The following is a 22,018-nucleotide window of genomic DNA, read 5'->3' as shown; positions in this document are numbered from 1 at the left end:
AAATAAAGCCTTAAAAAAAAAAAAAGGAAACAATTCCATTTACAATAGCATCAAAAAAGAAGAAAATAACTCAGGAATACTTAGGAAGGAAAAAAACTTAATCAAGAAGGCAAAATATTCATACTCCGTAAGCTATAAAACATTGCTGAAGGAAGTTATAGAAAGTGCAAGTAAATGGAAAGACAGTCCATGTTAGTGGACTGGAAGACTCAACATTGTTAAGATGTCAATATTACCCCATCTACAGGTGCAAGTCCTATCAAATCTTAATGGCATCTTTTATAAAAATTTAATAATCTTTCCTAAAATTCATATGGAATATCAAGGGACCCCTAATAGTCAAAACAATCATTCTTGAAAAAGAAGAAAGTTAGAAATCTCACACTTCCTGACTTCAAGATTTACTACAAAGCTACAGTAATCAAAACATCCTGGTACTAAAGGAAGAGTGACATATACATGAATGGAAAGATAGCCCAGAAATAAACCCTTACATATATGGGCAAATGATTTTCAACAAGGATGCCAAGACCATTCAGTGGGGAAAGGACAGTCTTTTCAACAAATGGCGTTGGGAAAACTAAAATAACCATATGCAAAAGAATGAAGATGGTAGACCCTTACACCTTAGATCATATATAAAAATTCACTCAAGATGGATCAAAGACCAGGGCAGCCCCGGTGGCTCAGCAGTTTAGCGCCGCCTGAAGCCCGGGGTGTGATCCTGGAGACCCAGGATCGAGTCCCACGTCGGGCTACCTGCATGGAGCCTGCTTCTCCCTCTGCCTGTGTCTCTGCCTCTCTCTCTGGGTGTGTCTCTCATGAATAAATAAATAAAATTCTTTAAAAAAAAAAAAAAAAGATGGATCAAAGACCAAAACATAAGAGCTGAAACTATGAAACTCTCAGAAGACAACACAGGGGAAAAGCTTCCTGACATTGGATTTGGCAATTTCTTGGATATGATGCTGAAAGCACTGGCAACAAAAGAAAAAATAAGCATATTGGACTTCATCCAAATTTAAGACTTTTGTATATCAAAGGACCCTATCGACAGAGTGAAAGGCAACCCACAGAACAAAATGTGGTGTTATCTACACAATGGAATATGATTCAGTCATAAAAAGAAATGAGGCACTGACACATCCTACAATATGGATGAACCTTGAAAGCATTGTACCAAGTGAAAGAAGTCAGACAGCAAAAGGCCACATATATGATTCCATTTACATGAAATGTCCATAACAGGCAAATCCAGAGACAGACATTAGTGGTTATGAGGGACTGGGTGAAGGAGCCCAAGGAGAGCTACGGGCAGGAAGGAATAAGATCCCAGAGCAAGAGACTGCATGGCTCTTAAAATGGGACCCAAGTTCGGGGCACCTGGGTGGCTCAGTAGGTTAAGAGTCAGACTCTTGGTTTCAGCTCTGGTCATGATGTCAGGGTCATGGGATCCAGCCCCGTGTGGGGCTCTGTGCTGGTTATGGAGTCTGCTTCAGGATTCTCTCTCTCTCTCTCTCTCTCTCTCCCTCTGCCCCTCATCCCCGCTTGTGCGTGCTCTCTCTCTCTCAAAAAAATGTTTTAAAAAAATGACCCAAGTGCCCTTCATGGCTCTTTATTCACAGTCTCTCGTTTTATCTACACACAATTCTGTAATGTAAATGCTGTTATTATTCCCACTCTATAGATCAAGGGTTACCACACTTTCTCTATAAAGGGCCAGATAGATAGTAAATGTTTCCAGGTTTGCAGCCATATGGTCTCTGTTGCAAGCAGACTGCTTTTGTCGCCAGAAAGCAGCCAGAGGTACCAGAACAGATGGGCACAGCTGTGTGCCACAAGCCTTCATCTACAAACACAAGGGGTGGGCCAGACTGTGCACAGGCTGTCGTTCACCATCCCCTATTCCAGACAAGAAAACTGAGGCACAGAAAGATTCAGTAACTTGTCAAGGCCCCAACTCACAAGGGGTGAGGCCAAGATGTAAACCGGGTGCTCGTACTTAAGAGGCTCCCATTCCCTGGGCCCAACCCCTTCCCCAACCAACTAGGAGGGCCTACAATATATCAGGCATCTTCCCTGCTGGCCTCTGAATGTCTTCATTATAAGGTTTCAACTCAACATGTAAGATGGGACTTCCTCTCTCGCCCTCCCCTAGAACCCACAGCTGGTGCAGGCAGAGCTGGGATTTGAACGCTGGCCCACGCGGGCCGGGAGGCTCACAACAGCGGCCCTGCATTAAGAAGGCAGGTCAGCCTGAGCTCGGACACAGGCAGCACATTCTGGTAAGAGAGGCGCTTGCTTTCTCCGGGCCTCTCGTCAGAGTACCCTCACCATGGCAGGTCTCCCTCCTCCCACTCCCGAGCTTCGTTTCCCGGAGACGCCAGCCCGTACACACGCTCAGAGGGTGCCTGGCCGGGGACAGCATGCAGTTGCTGGCTGCTTCTCTGGCTGGAGGCCAGACGAAACTGGAAACCTGTGTTTGCCTCCGCATCAGTTTAGATTAAGCAGCTGTCGTGGCACAGCATAAGGTCACGGCCTTGTTATGTGATCTTGGCAGGTCACAGCACCTCTCCCGTCACTCATTTATTGATTCATTCATTCACGGATTCATCAGGCACCTATCCTGCCCCGTGCTCTTTTGGCCACCAGGAAGACAGCAGCGAGAAACAACAGTCCTTGTGCCCCTGAAGCTCTCTTTCAAAAACAAAAAAAACAAAAAAACAATCTCCGCATCTGGGAAATGAGCCCACCTGGCCGGAGGCCTAGGCAGGTGTGCACACAGCACAGCACCTGCACAGCTCAATTAAAGAAGTATCTTCTCCTTTTTCAGCCTGGGGATGCATACTGTATAAGCTTCTTCAGAGCTGTGCACATCAGTCAACTCAATGCTCCTTAAGACAGATAGAGCCAGAATTAAAAATCTCTCCTCTCTACCAGACCCACCTTTTGGGGCTAGACATCAACACCAAGGTGATTTCCACTCTTTTAAGTCACACACAAAGAAACCCCCAGGTATGCAGCTGTTTTACCTATATGGTCTCACTCCATGCCCTCAACCTCCCCAAGATGTAAGGGGTTGTCAGGTCAGTTACCTGGGGTCAGCCTCAGTTTCCCCATTCCTGACATTTAATTGGAATCAAGAACTTATTCTGTGCCAAGCCCTATGCCATACACTTTGTGTGGGTTATCTTCCACTCACGATTTAAGGTAGGTATCCTAAAAAATGCCTATACCTCATGGGGCTTATTGTAAGGATTAAACAGGATAATGTATGCCAGGCACTAAAAACATTACCGGGCACAGAGTAAGGAAATGCTCAATAAATGTTGCCAATTGTTATTAGCATTCAGTGGTATTTTATTCCCATTTTACATATGGGGACACTGAGGCTCAGAGAGATTAAGGTCTCTCTGAGTAAAGGGTTTTTTTTTCTTTTTTAGAGATTTCATTCATTTATTCATGAGAGGCAGAGAGAGAGGCAGGGGAGAAGCAGGCTCCATGCAGGGAGCCCGATATGGGACTTGATCCCAGGACCCCAGGATCACTCCTCGAGCTGAAGGCAGATGCCCAACCGCTGAGGCACCCAGGCATCCCTCTTTTTCATTTTTTAATAAAAGCAAACAAACTAAAACCAGAAGAAAAAAAAACATTAAAAAATTTTTTAAATTGTTCACCACTGAATGGATTGAAACCCAATTCCAAGTAAAGAGAAAAGAGAGGGGATAGCCCGGGTGGCTCAGCAGTTTCGTGCCTACCTTCAGCCCGGGGCGTGATCCTGGAGCACGGGATCGAGTCCCACATCAGCCACCCTGCATTGAGCCTGCTTCTCCCTCTGCCTGTGTCTCTGTCTCTGCCTCTCTCTCTCTCTCATGAATAAATTTAAAAAATTAAAAAAAATTTTAAAAAGAGAAAAGAGAGGGAGGCTGCAGAAGAGACCATGAGTATCTGTACCAGAAAGTGACTACTAGGTCCACAGAAACATTTATGATGGCACAGCTAGTCCCTTCCGGGCCAAGGACAATACACCACACACCTCTCAAGGCTGTGAACGTATGAAATGAGTAGTAGCAGAGCCAGGACCCGAACTGGGAACTACCTGAGTGCCAAGTCTGGGCTCTGTTCATCTCCCCAGTGGAAGAGACCTAGTGACCCCCTCCCCCTTCCTCATGTCTCAAGGAGGAAGCCACAGCCTCTGGGTGGGTTGGGGAAAGGGCCCCTCTCTCTCCTTGCTCCAGCCCTCACTGGGCCCCACCGGTCAGCTCACACATACCAAGTGAGCTTGCTCACCCAGAGATAAGGGAGCTAGGATGTCCCAGCCCAGATAAGAGAAAGCTTGGACCACCCACAGGGTTTCAAAATTAACTTTTACAGCCCACGGGCAGCAGGGCCAAGCAGCAGAATCAGGCTGGCACTGCCACAGCCCAGCAGCCCCTGAGAGACAACTGAGGCACGCTCAGGCCAGAGATGAGGCACCAACACTCTGTTCTGGGCCTGGGTCCCCTCACCTCCCTGGCCTTCCCTGAAGCCAGTAAGAACACGGAGTGAGGACACATAAGGTGCTCAATAAATGCATGTTGGCAACACTCCTAGAATTAAACTTAAATAAGCCAGAGCCAGGAGGTCTGCACAGACTCCCAGTTCTGCCGCGGTCCTTCTGTGGGGCGGCCATAACCCCTTTCCTGCTCTGATCCTCAGTCTTCACACCTGGAAAATGAAGCTCTGAACAGCTCTAAGTCACTTGCAACACACGTTTTGGACTTCGAGGTGAGTAACTCAAGTCACTTTATCATTGAATAAGCAGGTTACGCTTCTAAAAGTCCATTCAGGGATCCCTGGGTGGCGCAGCGGTTTGGCGCCTGCCTTTGGCCCAGGGCGTGATCCTGGAGACCCAGGATCGAATCCCACGTCGGGCTCCCGGTGCATGGAGCCTGCTTCTCTCTCTGCCTGCCTCTCTCTCTCTCTCTCTCTCTCTCTCTCTCTCTATCTCTGTGACTATCATAAATAAATAAAAATTAAAAAAAAAAATTCTTAAAAAAAATAAATAAATAAAAGTCCATTCATATCATCCATTAGTGGAGCCTCTGGATATATAAATGAATGCATGTAAGTAAAACACCTCAGTGGCCTTAAAATGCCCAGAAATCAGGGCAGAACAGCCAAAGGGTGACTAACATAGCTGATGGCTAGATTCAGCACAGAAAGCCAGACAGAGGCCAGTCCCTCCCACGCTGCCGCCCGAGGGAGCAGAGCTGATGGCTGCCGTGAGTGAACACCTAACGCCTCCCGGACCTGCGCTAAGCATTCCTTTATGTGAGCCGTTACACTTACCCTCTTCTACAGATGGGGAAACTGAGGTTTGGTGGGGAAAGAGCTTCCCCACAGCCCCTCAGCACATAAGGGATGGAGCACACAAGGACAAAGACCCAGGTCTGTCTGACTCCAAGATACAAAGCCGCTGAAGGCATGGAGCCCTGAGTGGGCCCTTTGCCTCTCTGGGCCTGTTTGTCCCCGGGGAAGCAGCGATAGATACCACAATCATCCAGGCCTCCCTGCTCTGAGAGGCGCTGGCCTCTGGGTGGGGGGACACCCCAGCAGCATGGAAGGCAAGAGGCTTCTGGTTACTCAATAGAGGTCTGTGGAAAGAAGTCCACGGGGCAGCCACCCAAAAACAGAAGAGTCAACACAAAAATGTCTCCAGCTTCTCAGCAGCCTGTCCCTGTAGGTGGAGTCCCAAAACCTCCGCACCTCTGAGCCCCAGGCCAAACAATATGGCCATTGAGAGGGGCAGCCCACACCCACAAGGCCTCCCTGGAACGCTGTGCCTCCTCCCTCCACCCTCAGCCATGCCTGCCACATCCACAGAAAGCCTGCAGAAGGAACCACGTGTACCGAGCAGCCCCAACGGGCAGGAAGGGCCCCCAGAGCCTAGGGGGTGATCTTGGGGCTCCTGGGGTAGAGGGGCAGTTCTGCAAGGCAGGAGGGAGGAGAGATGATCCAGTGAGCTTCTGAGCCTATCTAGCACATTCTAGGGCCCCTGTGCCACAATCCCTGGGGTGGATGTGGAGGTGGAGATGGCACCGCATCCTATTGTGCTGGCCCAAGTCCCAGGCAGCTCTGGGGTGCTACTGAGGTGATCCGAATCTGGAGGTGCTAACCCCCTCACGTCCTGCCCAGAGGTAAGGAGCACTAGCTTCAGGATCAAAGTCCCCTGAGCCCGAGTCCAGAGGTTGCTACTGGGTGACTGTGGGACTCCAGGTCCCCCTCTGTAAAATGGGGAAACACATTCCCACCCTGATGCAGTCTTGGGAGATTAAATGAGATCGCACGGGTAAAAAAACACAGTGCCTGGCACCTAGTCAGAACGTGACAAGTGACAATCACCATCATCATTAGGATGGTTAATCACCATCACCACCATCCTCATCACACCACCTTTCAGGAAAGGCCAAGTTCAGCCTTGGAACCAGATGCAAACTGGACCTGCAGCCCCTGGGGAGAGACACAGGAAGCTGTGTGTCGGCACAGACATTTCTAATCCCATCTGACCATCGGTGTGCCCAGCCACCATTCCCTAAGCCAGCTGTGCCAGGGCCCCTGTTGAGCCGGAGAGCAATGAGCCAGGGCCGTGGAAAAGGACTTAGAATGGAGGGTCCCATGGCCTCCTGAATCCTTAAGATGCAGAGTGAGCAGGGTCACAGGAAATGTCTGCCGGGTCGGAGATATCACTGTCAACTAAATTTGTTAAACATTTGTGGCATTTGAGATGGTCCTTAAAGGACAAGTAGGATTTGAAACAAAGGCTTGGGGGGTGGCAGCGTGGCACCACAGGCAGACCAGCGCTGGCCCGCTCACAGAGCCAGGAAAATGGTGCAGGGTAGGCCTGCCTGTCTTACTGCATCCCCAAGACAAGCCCCGGCCTTCCTCAACTCATTGTCTGAGGGACACAAGTCGCCAAGAAACCAACACACCTGCATGAACTAAGGTGAACATGGGGTTTCAGCACTGCAGACCCACACAGTGGGTTCTAGTTCTGGCTGGGACGATGACTAACAGCCCCCCTGGGGCAAGCTCAGGGATTGTAGTCCGGTTTGCTCATCTGTCTTGTGGGGGCACCTGGAGGACCCCCCACCCCCACCCCGCCAGGTAGTGATCCAGCAGGATGGCGTGAAGAAGCCCTCCCATGAGCTCGGTAAGTGCACGGCTACCACTCGTGACGCCGGCAGCTGGACGCACATGGCAGGTCCCCAGGGCACCTGACGACAGCGTGAAGGAGCAATACAAGAGTAGCAGGGGCGCAGGGAGGAACAGTGGGCATCCCAGGCAAGTCTAAGTACTCACGTGTGCACAGCGCACCTCACCATCTGTCACTCCATGGGCTGTGCAATCTGATTTTGTCTCTTGTCCACCTCTCCACGCCAACCCCACTGCCCCTAGAATGTAATTTCCCTGAAGGCAAGGCTTTGTGTCCGTGCCCTCAGCACCTGAAACAGGGCCTGGCACACAGCTGGTGCTCCATAAACATTCATTGATGCAGGAAGGGAGAGAAGGGCAGAGTCCACAAGCCAGTGCGAGAATGAATGAATGAATGAATGAAAGCCGCCCCAGATTCTGCAACAGCTGCAAAAGTTAAAGTCCCCTCGGTGACAACACAAGCCCGAGGCCTGACAGAGACCAGGAGGGGCGCCGCTAGGAAGACAGCAATCCAAGGAAGAGAAGAAACAGCCCCATGGCCCCCATCCATCCTCTGTTTCCCCACTTCCCACCCAGGACTGGAATTATTTGTGCCTTTCAGGGCCCGGCAGGGCATACATGCTACCCAAGGGTGGCAGGGGGCAGAGGCAGACAGGGCAGCAGGTGCCCATCCCCGGGGCAGCTGCACTCAGCCAGCTCAGAGACCCCAGGCAGAAATACGGGCCCAAGAAGCCAGAGCTGCTGATCCTTCAAGCCAAGCCGGATGGTGGCTGGGGGCCATGGGGCTGTCTCCTCTCTTCCTTGGACTGCTGTCTTCCTAGCGGTGCCCCTCCTGGTCTCTGGATTCTTATGAGAGAGATGTCAATTTATAAAGGTTCGTGCTATTTCAAAAAACAGTAAAAGCCCGCCCTCAATGCAGCCTGTGGGCCTGGTTTACATGACTATCTACCCATCTAGGCCTTGAACACCCCCCCAGACCTGTTAGCTAAGTGCCTGGCAGGGGGCTCCTACTGTCTGCCAACCAGGACATGCTGGGTTTCCGACCCTAGACAAAGTGCTGTGAAATCAGCTGTCATCACCCTCCATGTCCAGGTGAGGAAACCGAGCCTCTAAAGCATGAGAAGTCATGTCTCGGGTTACACGGCAGCACAGGGGCAGTCAGGTTCCAACCCAGGCCTGGGTGACTCCAAAGCCCATGCCTGATGGACTGAAAGAATGTGAGGTGCTTCTGAAGGGCCGAGGAGGAATGACAGCCAGCTGACTGGGTCAGATAGCAAACAAAACCCATGAGGACATGCTTGGGAACGTGGTGGGCAAATCCCTGGACCAGAGTCACTCTGGCTCCTGTGAATGTGACACACAGACCCCAGGCTGGCCATGCCAACAGCAGGATTCCAGGCAGCCCCAGGTTACTCCAGTGTGGACAGTGGGCCCCCTGTCCATCCACATGTCCAGCTACCTGACTCTACCTGTGCCCGGACAGGGACACCGGCAGCACCAGGAGGAACCTGCTGCACCTGAGGGAGAAGCCAGGTGGATCCTCTGGCCACAGATCCCCTCCCCACCAGGTATTGCTAAGCTATGTTCTGCCCCAGACGATGGGCTCCTCAGGTGGAGGGCAGGGGGACACACCCTGTATTCTTTGAACTGTTCCCAGGGGTGCCCAGGCTGGCACCCAGGGAGGAGGAGACAAGGTTTTGGAGCCCTGCTGATCTGGATTCAAACCTAGCTGTTAGTCAAGATGAATCTCTCTCTCTCTTTGACCCTCAGTCTTTACATCTGTAAAATGGATGTGACCACATCTCTGTCCCATAGATCTGTGACAATTTGGTGAGATAATCATGAAAGAACTCAACAAAGGCCAGTTATTTTGCTGACTCTGTCTTATCACCACCCCCACCCTGCCACTTGATTCACCCTCTAGTCCAAGAAGTCACACCTCCTCCCCTGCTTTCCCTCCCCAAGTCCCAGAGCACCTATCTGTATAACGGGAAAGGCAAGAAAGTAGTAACACATCCGCCTCAAACGACTAAGAAGCCTGTACAGACTTTCAGGTGCTTTACAAAGGGCTACTGTGGATACATGAATGTGTCCCAACAAGTGGGTGCCCCATAGACCCAATCCGGGAGGGAGGGAGAGGAGAGGTTAGTGAATACCAGGGGGTACCTGGGGTACCAGGACCCTACAGTCCATGGGAAGGGGTCCTGCCCCACAACACTGCTGTCCATGGATCCAGAATTCGGATTTCAGAGAAACGAAATGAGCCAACTAAGATGGAAAGGCCTCCTTGAGATCAACTTTTCCAAGTCCCTCACCCCGTGGACTAGGAAGCGAGGAACACACAAGGGATGGCACCTGGCTACAGTCACACAGCAAGTTAGTCAAAGATCCAGGAAGATCTCAGGTCTCCTGACGTCAGCCTAGTGCTCCTGCCACAATGAGCGACTTTCTAGATGTACACAAAACTGCTAGCTACTTTCTAACACCACCTTCTCTTTATAGCTCTGGCTTGTTTAAGGTTAGATACACAATCTCTGTCAGTGATCAACAGTTGCCCTCCTAGCCCAAAGCAACAAGCCACAGAAACCCTGGCTGATGAAATGTGGTCATACAGTCATGTGGACAAGTGTGGACACCCACACCCTCCCACCCACACCCTGCACTGTGACCCTGGGACCTGCACTTCCTCTTTGCAGAATGTTTACTTTCAAACAAGAAGTCATTCTCTGAAAAGCCCCCAGTCACTCCTTCTGGGTCACACACACGCACACGTTGGTATACATGTTCAGGAAGTTCACAGAGCCCTCGCAAGCCTATTTTTGGACTCCCTAGGCCAGAAGTCCTGGCTGCAGAGCTCACCAGGTCTGGGTAGCTAACTTATGGAGCAAAGGAAGCTGCATATATGAAAAACTGTGCTCTTACACATACTTTCTAGGGACACGATCCTCTTGATTATCCTTACTTTCCTCGGTTTTGATAGAGATGTGTGATGAGAAATATTTCCTCTCAATTCTACTTGAAGTTAAACAGTGGTACACCCCAATGACAAAGAGCCTCGGTACCAGGAATGCACGGGAGTGCTGAGGTCTGAGGCTAGTCGGAGAGCACATCCCTGTCTGTGGGGCCCCTGTCGATGGCTGCCATGCAGAAAGGTAGCCTACACAGTGACATATCTAGAATTTTCGAGACCAGAATCTGACAAAATGCTAGCAACAAATTTCTAAAAATGTCTCGCATGTCAAAAAAAAAAGTGTCGGGCAGCCCCGGTGGCGCAGCGGTTTAGTGCCGCCTGTGGCCCGGGGCGTGATCCTGGAGACCCTGGGTCGAGTCCTGCGTCGGGCTCTCTGTGTGGGGCCTGCCTCTCCCTCTGCCTGTGTCTCTGCCTCTCTCTCTCTCTGTCTCTATGAATAAATAAATAAATAAAATTAAACAAAACAACAACAACAAAAAAGTGTCTACAGGCCCAATCTGGCCTGAGATCATCAGTCTGCAACTTGCTCTAAGGGTTGACACACACAGGTGAGGGCCATGGCTCACAGCCTGTCTGGCATGGCTGACGCCCTCCCACCCCCAACAACAGAAGACTGAATGAAAGTCCTCTAGTTCTCAATAAGGGTGATTTTGCCCCCCTCCCACCCTGGGGAGACATCTGGCAACATCTGGAGACAATTTTGGTTGTCAGACTAAGCAGGGAGGTTCTACTGGCATCTACTGGGTAGCAGGCATGTTGCTAAACATTCTACAATGTCCAGGGCAGCTCCCCAAACACAGAGAATGATCCAAATCCTGGGGGAGACCAGAGTCCATGGGGCTATTCTGGGGGCCACTTTGGGAGGGGGGAATCCGTACTGTGACAACTGCCTTTTAGCAAGGCTGAAGCCTGGCAGTGCCCAGGCTGAAGGCTTGGCAAGCAAAGGGGTCGAGCTGGAATTTAACAGAATTGGTTTATTTTCTCTTATTTCTGTTTGTGGCAAGTGGGTCCTAGTTTTCCATTTAGGACAGTGAGATGAAAGTTTCTTTTTCAATAAATGTATTTAATTTCTAGAAAGTGAATTACTTAAAAAAAAAAAAAAAAGGAGTTAACTATTACAGAGGCAGCAGGATGAATGACGTGTGGAAGAAGCAGCCCTACCAATAGGATCATACAAATACTGAAGAGACTCAGCACTGAGGCCAGTTAGTTCCAGGAAAAAAACCAGGAAGGCTCCAGGATTGTACAGACCTTCCATGCCAAGCAGGTGAATCACTGCTCTGACTGGTACTCCACAAGGGGACTGCTGGGCAAATAGACTCACCGCAAATTTTCTGACCAGATGAAACCCAGGGCACAGGGACTTCTGATCTTGACCTGTGCCAGGTCTCCAGGGCAGGCCAGGGTGGCCAGGCCTGCTGTGCACACTTGAAAGGCCTCCACCTTAATGTTACCTTTCTTATTGTTTTGGGGGACATGATCACAGTGAAGCCTCAGGAAGGTTCACCAAGTAAAATGCAGAGAAGCCAAAAGAGAGGGAGATGCAGGAAAATGAGGGTAGAAGGAGCTGGAAGACATAAGGAATGGGAATAAAGGGCTGGGAGAGGAGGGGAGAGAGTAACAATGGCATTAACTAAGCACCCACTTTGTGCCAGGCATTGCTGCCCACACCCGACCCGCATGCCTCGCTGAATCCTCACCACAGGATTAGGTTTTGTCATCCTCATTTCCACTTGTACTAAAGGGGTTGTTAAGCTAAGATCCACACTGGCACCAAGACACAGGACGGGACCCAGTTCTTTTGCTTCAGGGCAAGTAAGAGAACAAATGCTCCTGACAGGCATAGAGGAGAAGCGAGGGCACTCAAACACCAGTCGGACCGATGGCCAAAGAGGAGGGTAGACACTGCCCCGCTTGAGGGCCCCCAGGAGTTTACAACATCTACAGTGAGATCACAACTCCCGCCTTCCCAGCCCTCATCTCCCGCCACCGCAACCTGGGCACACCGCCCCTCGTTGTCTCCACACACTCTCACTCCAGGGCCTTCCACTTGCTGTCGCTGTGGCCCTCCCTCCACCGGCTCTGCTCAAATGCTGCCTCCTCAGGGAGGCCTCCCAGAACACACACTGAAGGTGGCTTGCCCAGTCCCTAAGCCTCACCTCCTGCTGGCTCAAGTTTCCTTTCCGTCCTGCATGAAGCCAAGGACCCTCATGGCTGGTCCTGCGACACCCTCTGGGTCCTCAGACCGGGTCTGCCTGCCTGCCTTTGGCTAAAGGGCCTGGGACAGGGCTTGGCACGAGGACGGAATCCAACAGAGATTTGGTTAAATAAATAAATACTGCCATCGGCCAGGGCTGCAGACTTAATTCCCTCAAGATTACCGAAGTTTCTGGAGGCCGGGGCCAGATGTCCAGGGGTGAACAGGTAACAGATCAAGACAGCAAGTCTGTCCCTTGTCAAAGGACTGAGCAGTGGGGTGCCTGAGCAGCACAGTCACTTAGGTGCCCAACTTTCAGTTTCCATTCAAGTCATGATCTCAGGGTCATGAGATCAAGCCCGCATTGGGCTCCTGAGCTCAGCGGGGAGTCTGCCTGGATTCTCTCTCCCTCTCCCTCTGCTGCCTCCCATTTATGTGTGTGTGTGTGTGTGTGTGTGTGTCTCATAAATAAATAAATCTTTAAAAAAAAGGGGGGGGGCTGACCAAGACCTGTGGTCAGGAGCGGATGGGGGAGGGGCTTGGAAATCCTCACCCTGTGCAAAAGCAGGCCTCCAGTCACCTTCACCTCTTCAATTCTGCACATGGAAAACCTTCAGAGGAATGAAGATTCCTTCTCTCCCTACTATCTCTCACTGGCTAAAGAACTGCTGCTTTCAAAACCAAGGCCGAAGTCAGCCTCAGGATGTGCCTCGTGGGACTTGAGTCTCCCCAGGGCACCAGGGGCCCCAAACAGCCTCAGCTCTCTAGAAAAGACCAGCCTGGACCTTCACTCCTTCCCTTGCACTGGACCAGCCCTGGGCGAGAATGAGCAGGGTCCCATCTCCGGAGTGACACCAAGACTGGTCACTGCTAAAATGTGCCTAGTAGAAGGAGAGAACGAATGGAGTAGAGAGGAGAGGAAAACGAGCTAAATTCCACCTAGAGGTAAGTGTGAGAAGTGAGAAGGCCTCAGGGAGGCAGGGAGGCTCTTGCTGACGGCAGAAAGGGCATGTCTGGAAGAGGGTACTAGATGTGCAAAGGCCTGGAGGTGCTGCCTCCAAGTAGCTTAGAAGAATGGGAGAAGAGGCCTGGGACCCAGCCTGTGTGCTGGGTGTGATCTTCTGGGGAGCTGTGGACAGCGCTTTATAAGACAGTGTAACAGGAGTACCTACATCTCTCACCCACAGTCTCTGAAGACTTCTGCGGGTCTGGCCTTGTGACTAATGTGCTGTGTGACCTTGGGTAAATCCCAGACCCTTTCTGGTCTGCGGTTGTCTCATCTTTCAAATGACTGGATGGCTGTGTGACACCCAGATGCAGCATTCTGTAGTTTAGTCAACACACCTCCAGTCTGGCTGCAGAGGTATGCCAGAGCTAGCATTTGCTGGCTTGGGAACCTGATGGGGATAGTTCCAGGACTTTCGATAAGCAGAGTGTTAAACACAACCATTATTTAAAAAATTAAGTTATAGAACTTCATAATTTTTGGAGATTAAAAACAAAGATCTTAAACACTCAAAAATTCATTATTTTACCACATTCTACTATTATCCATACTCTTAAAGTTTTTTTTTTACATCTACCACACCTGTACTCAGAAATACTTTATCACGAGGGCTACTGCAAACCTCTTCCCAGGGACACCGGGGTGGTTCAGTGGTTGATCCCGGGGCCCTGGGATTGAGTCCTGCATCGGGCTCCCTGCATAGAACCTGCTTCTCCCTCTGCCTGTGTGTCTGCCTCTCTCTGTGTCTCTTATGAATAAATAAATAAAATCTTGAAAAGCTCTGTCAGTGACATGGTGTTTGTCACTCAAAATTAACCAAAGTGGGAATGTTTACACCACAGAAATTGGCAGATGCTATACACCAGGGCTGTTCTCAGGGAGGTGACTGTTAAATACTTACTTTCCAACATCCCATTCTCTCTTACTCCCATAATGCCTGTCCCGTTGGAAAACAGACCCAACCCTTGCAAGACTTTCCCAGAGACCAAAATCTGGCTCAGGGTTGGGGGAGGAAAGGATGTTGGTGGGGAGAAGCCATTATAAACTAAAGGAAATTCACCAGGGCAGCCCAGGGTTTCCTGCACTCACTCATTTTTGGGCCGTGGTCCACATCCAGACTGCATTGTCTACACTATCCAATCCAGTAGCTTCTAACCACATATGGCTATCGAGCACTTGAAATGTGCCTAGTGTAGAACTAAATGTATGACTTTATTCACTTTTAACTAATTTAAATTTTCGGATCCCTCGGTGGCTCAGCGGTTTAATGCCTGCCTTTGGCCCAGGGTGTGATCCTGGAGACCCGGGATCGAGTCCCATATCGGGTTCCCCGCATGGGGCTTGCTTCTCCCTCTGCCTGTGTCTCTGCCTCTCTCTCTCTGTGTTTCTCATGAATAAATAAATAAAATCTTTAATAAATAAATAAATAAAAATTTCAAAAATAAAAACTGACACTCAATTCCATTACCAGGAAACATTTAAGAATATTGATACAACTTTGCATCTACTTTTGTCAGCTGTAAATTTAATGACATCCAAATATAGATTTCTGATGAAGGGGGGATCCCTGAGTGGCTCAGCGGTTTGGCACCTGCCTTCGGCCCAGGGCATCATCCTGGAGTCCCGGGATCGAGTCCCACATTGGGTTCCCCGCATGGGGCCTGCTTCTCCCTCTGCCTGTGTCTCTGCTTCTCTCTCTCTGTGTCTCTCATGAATAAATAAATAAAATCTTAAAAAAAAAAAAAAAAAAGATTTCTGATGAAAATTTAGTTCCTGAATTGAAATGTGCTAAAAGTGTAAAACACACACATGAGTTGAAGGCTTAGAATGAAAAATGAAGTAAAATATCTTACTATTAATTTTTATATTGATTACAGGTCAAAATAATATTTTTTATATACTAGGTTAAAAAATATTTAAATTAATTTTTTTAATATAGCTGTTAGAAAATTTAAAATTATATATGTGGCTTACATTACATTTCTACTGGAGAGCGTTGGTCTAGAATATTCTGAGTTGTTTTTCCCCCATTTGATATTCATTTTTTTTTTAATATTTTATTTAAGAGAGAGAGAGGGAGACATAGAGAGGCAGAGACACAGAAAGAGAGAGAAGCAGGCTCCATGCAGGGAGCCGCTGAGCCACCCAGGGATCCCCTCCCCCATTTGATATTCAAATACAGAAGTGGGGGCAGCCGGGGTGGCTCAGCGGTTTAGGGCCTGCCTTCAGCCCAGGGCATGATCCTGGAGACCCAGGATTGTGTCCCATGTCAGGCTCCCTGCATGGAGCCTGCTTCTCCCTCTGCCTGTGTCTCTCTCTGCCTCTCTCTGTGTGTCTCTCATGAATAAATAAATAAAATCTTAAAAAAAAAAAAAAAAAAAAAAAGAAGTGGGTAAAAGAAACTATGAAGGGATTTTGCTAAAACTATAAATTCTGGAAGAAAATGAGCTAATCTTGTCAGATTGTAGGTGGGGTGGTTTGGTGAATGCTCTCCACCCCATTCAGGGGAAAGGTCTGTTGCTGGATCCCAATGGCTCATCCCAAGCCCAAGCCCAAGCCCTGAGAGCAGACCCCAAGTCCAGGACTGGTTTTGCCAAAGACACTATCATGGCAAAAATGGTTCCTAGAGCCACACAGGAGGCCTGGATCCAAGAACCATCATGCAGAAGGAAACACCAAATGCCAGTGTACCTTTCAACCCTGTATCTCGGAACGAGACTTCTCCCTTCCATACTTTTGCACATGCTGCCTATTTAACTCATTCTTCCTTCACTCTATCCCTCTGGAGATATCCCTGCACACTCCTACGCATCCTTCAAGATACAGCTCAAATGTTCCTTTTGTTTTTTGTTTTTTGTTATTTTTTTAGGCTTTATTTATTTATTAATGAGAGACACAGAGAGAGAGAGAGGCAGAGACATAAGCAGAGGGAGAAGCAGGCTCCCTGCAGGGAGCCTGATGCAGAACTCAATCCCAGATTACGGGATGACACCCGGAGATGAGGGCAGACACCCAACTGCTGAACCACCCAGGTGTCCCTCAAATGTTCCTTTTGAAGCCTTTCTAACCAAATCCTGTTTCCCTCTCACAACCTTTTTTCTTAGTGCTTTCTGGCTGACCTTAAAGCTTTTATTCTTGCCCCTTCAAACCTGATTTCTTTATAAAACACAACATGTGGTGCACCCAGGTGGCTCAGTCAGTTAAGTGTCTGCCTTTGGCTCAGGTCATGATCCAGGGGTCCTGGGATCAAACCCTGCATCAGGCTCTCTGATCAGTGGGGAGCCTGCTTCTCCCTCTGCCTCTGCCTGCTGCTCCTCCTACTTTTGTGCTCTCTCTTCTTCTGTCAAATAAATAGATAAAATCTTAAGAAAATAACTTTAGGGCAGCCTGGGTGGCTCAGCGGTTTAGCACCGCCTTCAGCCCAGGGCCTGATCCTAGAGATCCGCAATCACAGTCCCACGTCAGGCTCCCTACATGGAGCCTGCTCTCCCTCTGCCTTTGTCTCTGCCTCTGTGTGTGTGTGTGTGTCTCTCATGAATAAATAAGTAAAATCTTTAAAAAAAAATTTTAATAAAATTAAAAAATAAAACACTAGATGTCTCTCCCCATGGAAACTGCCACTAACTCCCCATTACCTGAAACAGTTCTCAAAGCTAAACAAGCATCAGAGTCATCTAGAGGGCTTTGTAAAACACAGGGCTGCTGGGCCCCACCAAGAGCTTCCAATTCAGCAGATCTGTCTGGGCTAGGACATACACCTGGCATTTTTCACAGGGGCTGCTGCCACTGGTCTGAGGGCAGTACTTGGAGAACCACTGATCCAAAAAGTTAAGTGCAAACTCTTCACCTTGGCATCTGGAGGCCCTGCACACAATATGTCCTCCAATCACTTACCACCCTCCTCCTTCCACAGGCTGCCCTGATCCGAGACTACCCATCATCCAAATGCCACAACTTTCATGCCTCCACACCACTGCCCGTGCTGCTCCTTCTGCTGAAGACCCTTTCCCTGTCATCCACTTAATTCTAGCACCTTCTGCCTTGATTTCACACTGTCTAAAACTCAAATCCTCAAGAATGAGGACATGGTACCAACAAGGGTCTACAAAACAACAAATGTAGGGTGTAGGGACAGTTACAAAAGAGGAGGGTAAGAAATAGTTTTGGCCACACTGCAGACCCAGGTAAGAAAGTCCTAGCCTAAAGGCAACTTTGTGTCAGAACATTCTCACATATCTATTTAAACAACCTCATGATGGTCACAGCCCAGTTACACACTGTCCTTCTCTGTTTTCCAACTCTGCACTTTCTAGCTGCATGGCCTTGGGTGGGAACTTGTTAACCTCTTTGTTGCTCATTTTCATCTGTAAGATGGGGGAAAAGGAACTACCCCGCAGAATGAAAAGTAAATGATATAATCCTAGTAAAATGCAACAGCAAAAGGCCTTGCACAGAGTAAGCTCTAGGTGAACGTTACCTGTGGATCGTATTATCTCGGACCTGGGAAAGTCATGAACTTGGTACCCAGCCACAATCAATAATGAAGACAGACATATAAAAGATGTTTTTCTTAATGAGTACATCATCAGCAGTCCAATAAAGATTGTGTGGGTAGACAAGAGGATGGATGGGACAGATAAACAGATGAATGCTGGGTGGGTGTGGTAGGTGGGCAGGTAGATGGGAAAACTTTATATAAGAGGAAAAGTGGCTCTGTGAGGCTGGCTGAGCAACAGACACTTAACATGCTTAAAAATTTTCTCACAAAGGTTCACAGACAAGCACACAAAAATGCAAAGAGGCCCATCACAACTTTGTTTATGACAGAAAAAAAAAAAAAGCAGTGTAAATGCCCAATAACAGAAAGTCACATGGTCAGAAGATGGAATTCTACAAATATGAAAATGCAAGTGTTTCCCCACTGACATGAAAGTTGTTCTTGGGGCACCTGGGTGGCTCAGTGGTTGAGCACCTGCCTTCAGCTCAGGTCATGATCAGGGGTCCTGGGATCGAGTCCTGAATCAGGCTCTGCCAGGAAGCCACTCTTTGTTTGTCTCCCATAAATAAATAAATAAAATCTTAAAAAAAAAAAAAAAGTTCTTAATAGACCTTAAATAAATAGGGCATCTGGCTGGTTCAGTTGGTAGAGCATGCAACTCTTAATCTCAGGGTGGTGAGTCCAAGCCCCAAGATGGGTGTAGAGATTACTTTAAAAAAATAGACTTTAAATAAAAAGAGGTAAAAGGTAAAGTAATAAGTATGGTGTCAATCCTTTTTTTTTTTAAGATTTTATTTATTTATTCATGAGAGACAGAGAGAGAGTGAGGCAGAGACACAGAGACACGGGCAGAAGGAGAAGCAATAGGCTCCATGCAGGGAACCCGACGTGGGACTCGATCTCAGGCCTCCAGGATCACACCCTGGGCTGAAGGTGGCACTAAACCACTGAGCCACCCGGGCTGCCCTCAATCCTCCTTTTTTTAAAAAAGCCTGTGGATATGGGTATGTATGTGTATGTATTTTTAAAAACCTAGGAAAAGTATGTTCTAAATGTTATTAGTGGCTATCTGGTACAAAAACTCTAATGGTTTTAATCTTTTTTTTCTCTTGTTTTTCTGTATGCTCTCATTTTTCTCTGGTAACTATAGATGTAATATTTAATTTCTTAAAAGAGAGAACTTTTTTAAAAGCAGCTCCACGAATCAGGACAGAGGAAACACGTAGGCACAGGTGTGTGACTATGAGCAAGCGGGTGTGCCTTCTCTATGCCTGTGTCTTTCTTCATCCTGTTCACCACCTCCTGAGGCACCCGGGGATGGTGGGTGAGGAAGGGTTTTGGTATCGGCAGCTAGCAATCAAGTAATGGTGGTTTTATCCCCCCAGTGACATCCAGGAGGTTCCCCAAGGAGATACTCTGAGAGGCAAAGGAAAGTTGGCTTCTATCCAGAATTGAGTGTCAGTGGACAGAGCTCTGGGCAGGGCTAGGGAGGCCACATTCTCACTCCCCTCACACCCTGGCTTCCTTTACTTATGTGAAATGAAAGGGATAAACTGACAGTGGTTTCTAAACTCTCCTTTAGATTTCTTAAACAGCAGGATTCTTTACTCAAATGAAACACAGATTTCCCCCCATCCAGTGTCAGTAGTCTGTTCGTAAAAAGCAGGCATCCTGTGAAGAAAAAAAAAAAAAAAAAAAAAAAAAAAAAACCTGGGGTCTATTTCCTCGTATTTTTTTTTTAAGATTTTATTTATTTATTCATGAGAGATACAGACAGAAATGCAGAAACATAGGCAGAGGGAGAAGCAGGCTCCCTACAGGGAGCTTGATGTGGGACTCGATCCCAGGACCCCGGGATCATGCCCTGAACCGAAGGCAGACACTCAACCACTGAGCCACCCCAGTGCTTCCTCTTCTTTTAAATGGGAAAGATGATCACGAACTACTTATCAACACCAAACTTCCATGAATTTCCTAAAATGTAACTCTATACACATAATAAACTAGCATGGTAGGAAGTCGAATGCTGAAAACATCCCCTGCTGACCACCAAATCACAGTTAACCTTGCTGTGTGCGGCAATGCGGACCCGTGCCCGGGCCAGCTCGCTCTCCCAGCTCCAGCACCACTGGAGACGCCCGGCCCTGCCGCCCCGCAGCTGCCTCTGCAAAACATCTACATGTGATTCTCACAGTCTCCCAAGAGCATCTAGAATTCACAGGAGACTTTTCCTGCACATGATTTTGTGACAAATGTGGAACTGAGTTTTAGGGACATAAGTATGTTGCTTTACATATAAAAAGAAAACCACTTGCTGAAAAATAGTTTGAACAAACACGTATGTTCTAGGCGGTCTGGGTTTTATCAACTGAGAGGCTTTCATCCTAGAAGAGCGTCCGTCCACAGGACAGGCATTCTACACAGCAGACACATCCTATGAAAACCAGGGGCACTGCGGAAATTCTCTAGACCAGCTGGGGGGTGATGCTGGGTTTGGAAGGCGGGGCTTGAAGCAGCATCTGCACTATGCACATCAAACTAAGGCTGCTGATGGAGAATGTGCTTAGTGCTGCACTGAAAATAATCCCCACGTAGCAGCCAAAGCAGTGGTATAGTAACGATGCCACTGTTACAAATAATAAAACAGCCAACAGTCACCAAACTCTTAAACCTGCCAGGTACACACCTCTAAGTGCTGATCATGAATTAATTTATTTAATCCCTGTAATAACCACACGAACTATGTTCTATTATTACCCCCATCCTACAGTTGGAAAAACCGAGGCAGTGAGGTTAAGAATACACCTAGGGTTCTCCAACTTGGAAGTGGCAGCTCTGGGACTTGAGGCCCGGCAGAACTTTAGAATTCCTTCCTCCTCCAAACCACTGCCCCTACCTGCAAAAGTGGGGAGGCTCTGTAGAAAGGGAAGGATGGGGGGGGGCGGCCAGGGCCCCCTACTTCACCTTTTCCTCCCAAAGCAAACACTAAGGAAGAGCTGAGGACCTCTGAACCAGGCTAGCTCCAGTCTACCGGGCCACAAGGACCAAGAGGGGGCAGGCAGGTGGCTCTTACCCACAGCTTCCCGTCATAGTAGTAGGCTCCCAGGAGCTTCACAATGTAGGGGTGGTCACAGGTGGCCAGGATGTCGATCTCTACCGTGTAATCCTCCAGCTCCTCCTCACTCTTGGTCTCAATGACCTTGGCGGCAGCCAAAGCACCTGTCTCCTTGTTCTTGGCCTGCAAAGGGGAGACAAAGAAGGTCAACGAGGCCTGCCTGGCATGAAACTGGAAGCCAGCTCGGAGAGGCCCGCGGGAATGCCAACACAGCCCAGAGGTCCGGATGGGGACCACAAGGCCAAACAGGGGATCCGCTGTTCTTACCAATGGCTAGTGCTGCTCAGCACGTCAGTGCAGGGGGCATGTGTGAGAAACAGTGTTCAGCATTTCCTAATAATCATGTTTTTTAACATGATCCCATACTACAGGATGAGTAAAAATATAAGAATAGCATAGCTCTACAAACACCATGGAAAGACTGCTCAGTAAGAGATCCAAGTCACTGAACAATGAAGTGGTAGGATACTTTTTTCTATAAAAAATGGAAAATTGGGATCCCTGGGTGGCGTAGCGGTTTGGCGCCTGCCTTTGGCCCAGGGCGCGATCCTGGAGACCTGGGACCGAGCCCCACATCAGGCTCCTGGTGCATGGAGCCTGCTTCTCCCTCTGCCTATGTCTCTGCCTCTCTCTCTCTCTCTCTCTATCATAAATAAATAAAAATTTAAAAAAAGAATGGAAAATTTAAAAAACTGGAAAACTGCTTTCATAAATGCTCACGACTACATGTAAATGCATAGAAAACTCTGGAAACATGCTGCCTGATAGCAGGCTAGGAAGGCACCTAAAATGGGGAGAGATAGGGCTCTTTGCATATTGTTTAAAAACACTAATAGGAAAGTTTCATACATTTATTTGCATCATTTCCCATACGTTAAAAGTAAAATGAACAAGGGCTTTAAGTACCCAGCAACTGTAGCAGAACGGTGCGTTCTTGATGCATTTCACCAGTATAACAAGTTTACTTGATGAAAAAGAGGGAGAGAGGGATCCCTGAGTGGCTCAGCGGTTTAGCGCCTGCCTTTGGTCCAGGGTGT

General features: G+C 48.5%; 1 protein-coding gene across 2 annotated transcripts in view; it reads right to left on the bottom strand.

The window, feature by feature from the left end:
• The window catches only part of STK10 (serine/threonine kinase 10), a 112,353-nt gene that overhangs the window by 66,342 nt on the left and 23,993 nt on the right, over positions 1-22,018 (bottom strand). For both annotated transcript variants that reach the window (XM_077895538.1, XM_077895537.1), the window contains exon 2: positions 20,940-21,104. In XM_077895538.1, the coding sequence (XP_077751664.1) occupies positions 20,940-21,104 (165 nt within the window). The remainder of the gene's footprint in view (positions 1-20,939; positions 21,105-22,018) is intronic.

Source organism: Canis aureus, chromosome 4 (assembly GCF_053574225.1).
Source record: "Canis aureus isolate CA01 chromosome 4, VMU_Caureus_v.1.0, whole genome shotgun sequence".
Taxonomy (NCBI): Eukaryota; Metazoa; Chordata; class Mammalia; order Carnivora; family Canidae; genus Canis; species Canis aureus.
The sequence above is the reverse complement of the archived record's forward strand: the minus strand, read 5'-3'. Positions and strand labels throughout refer to the sequence as shown.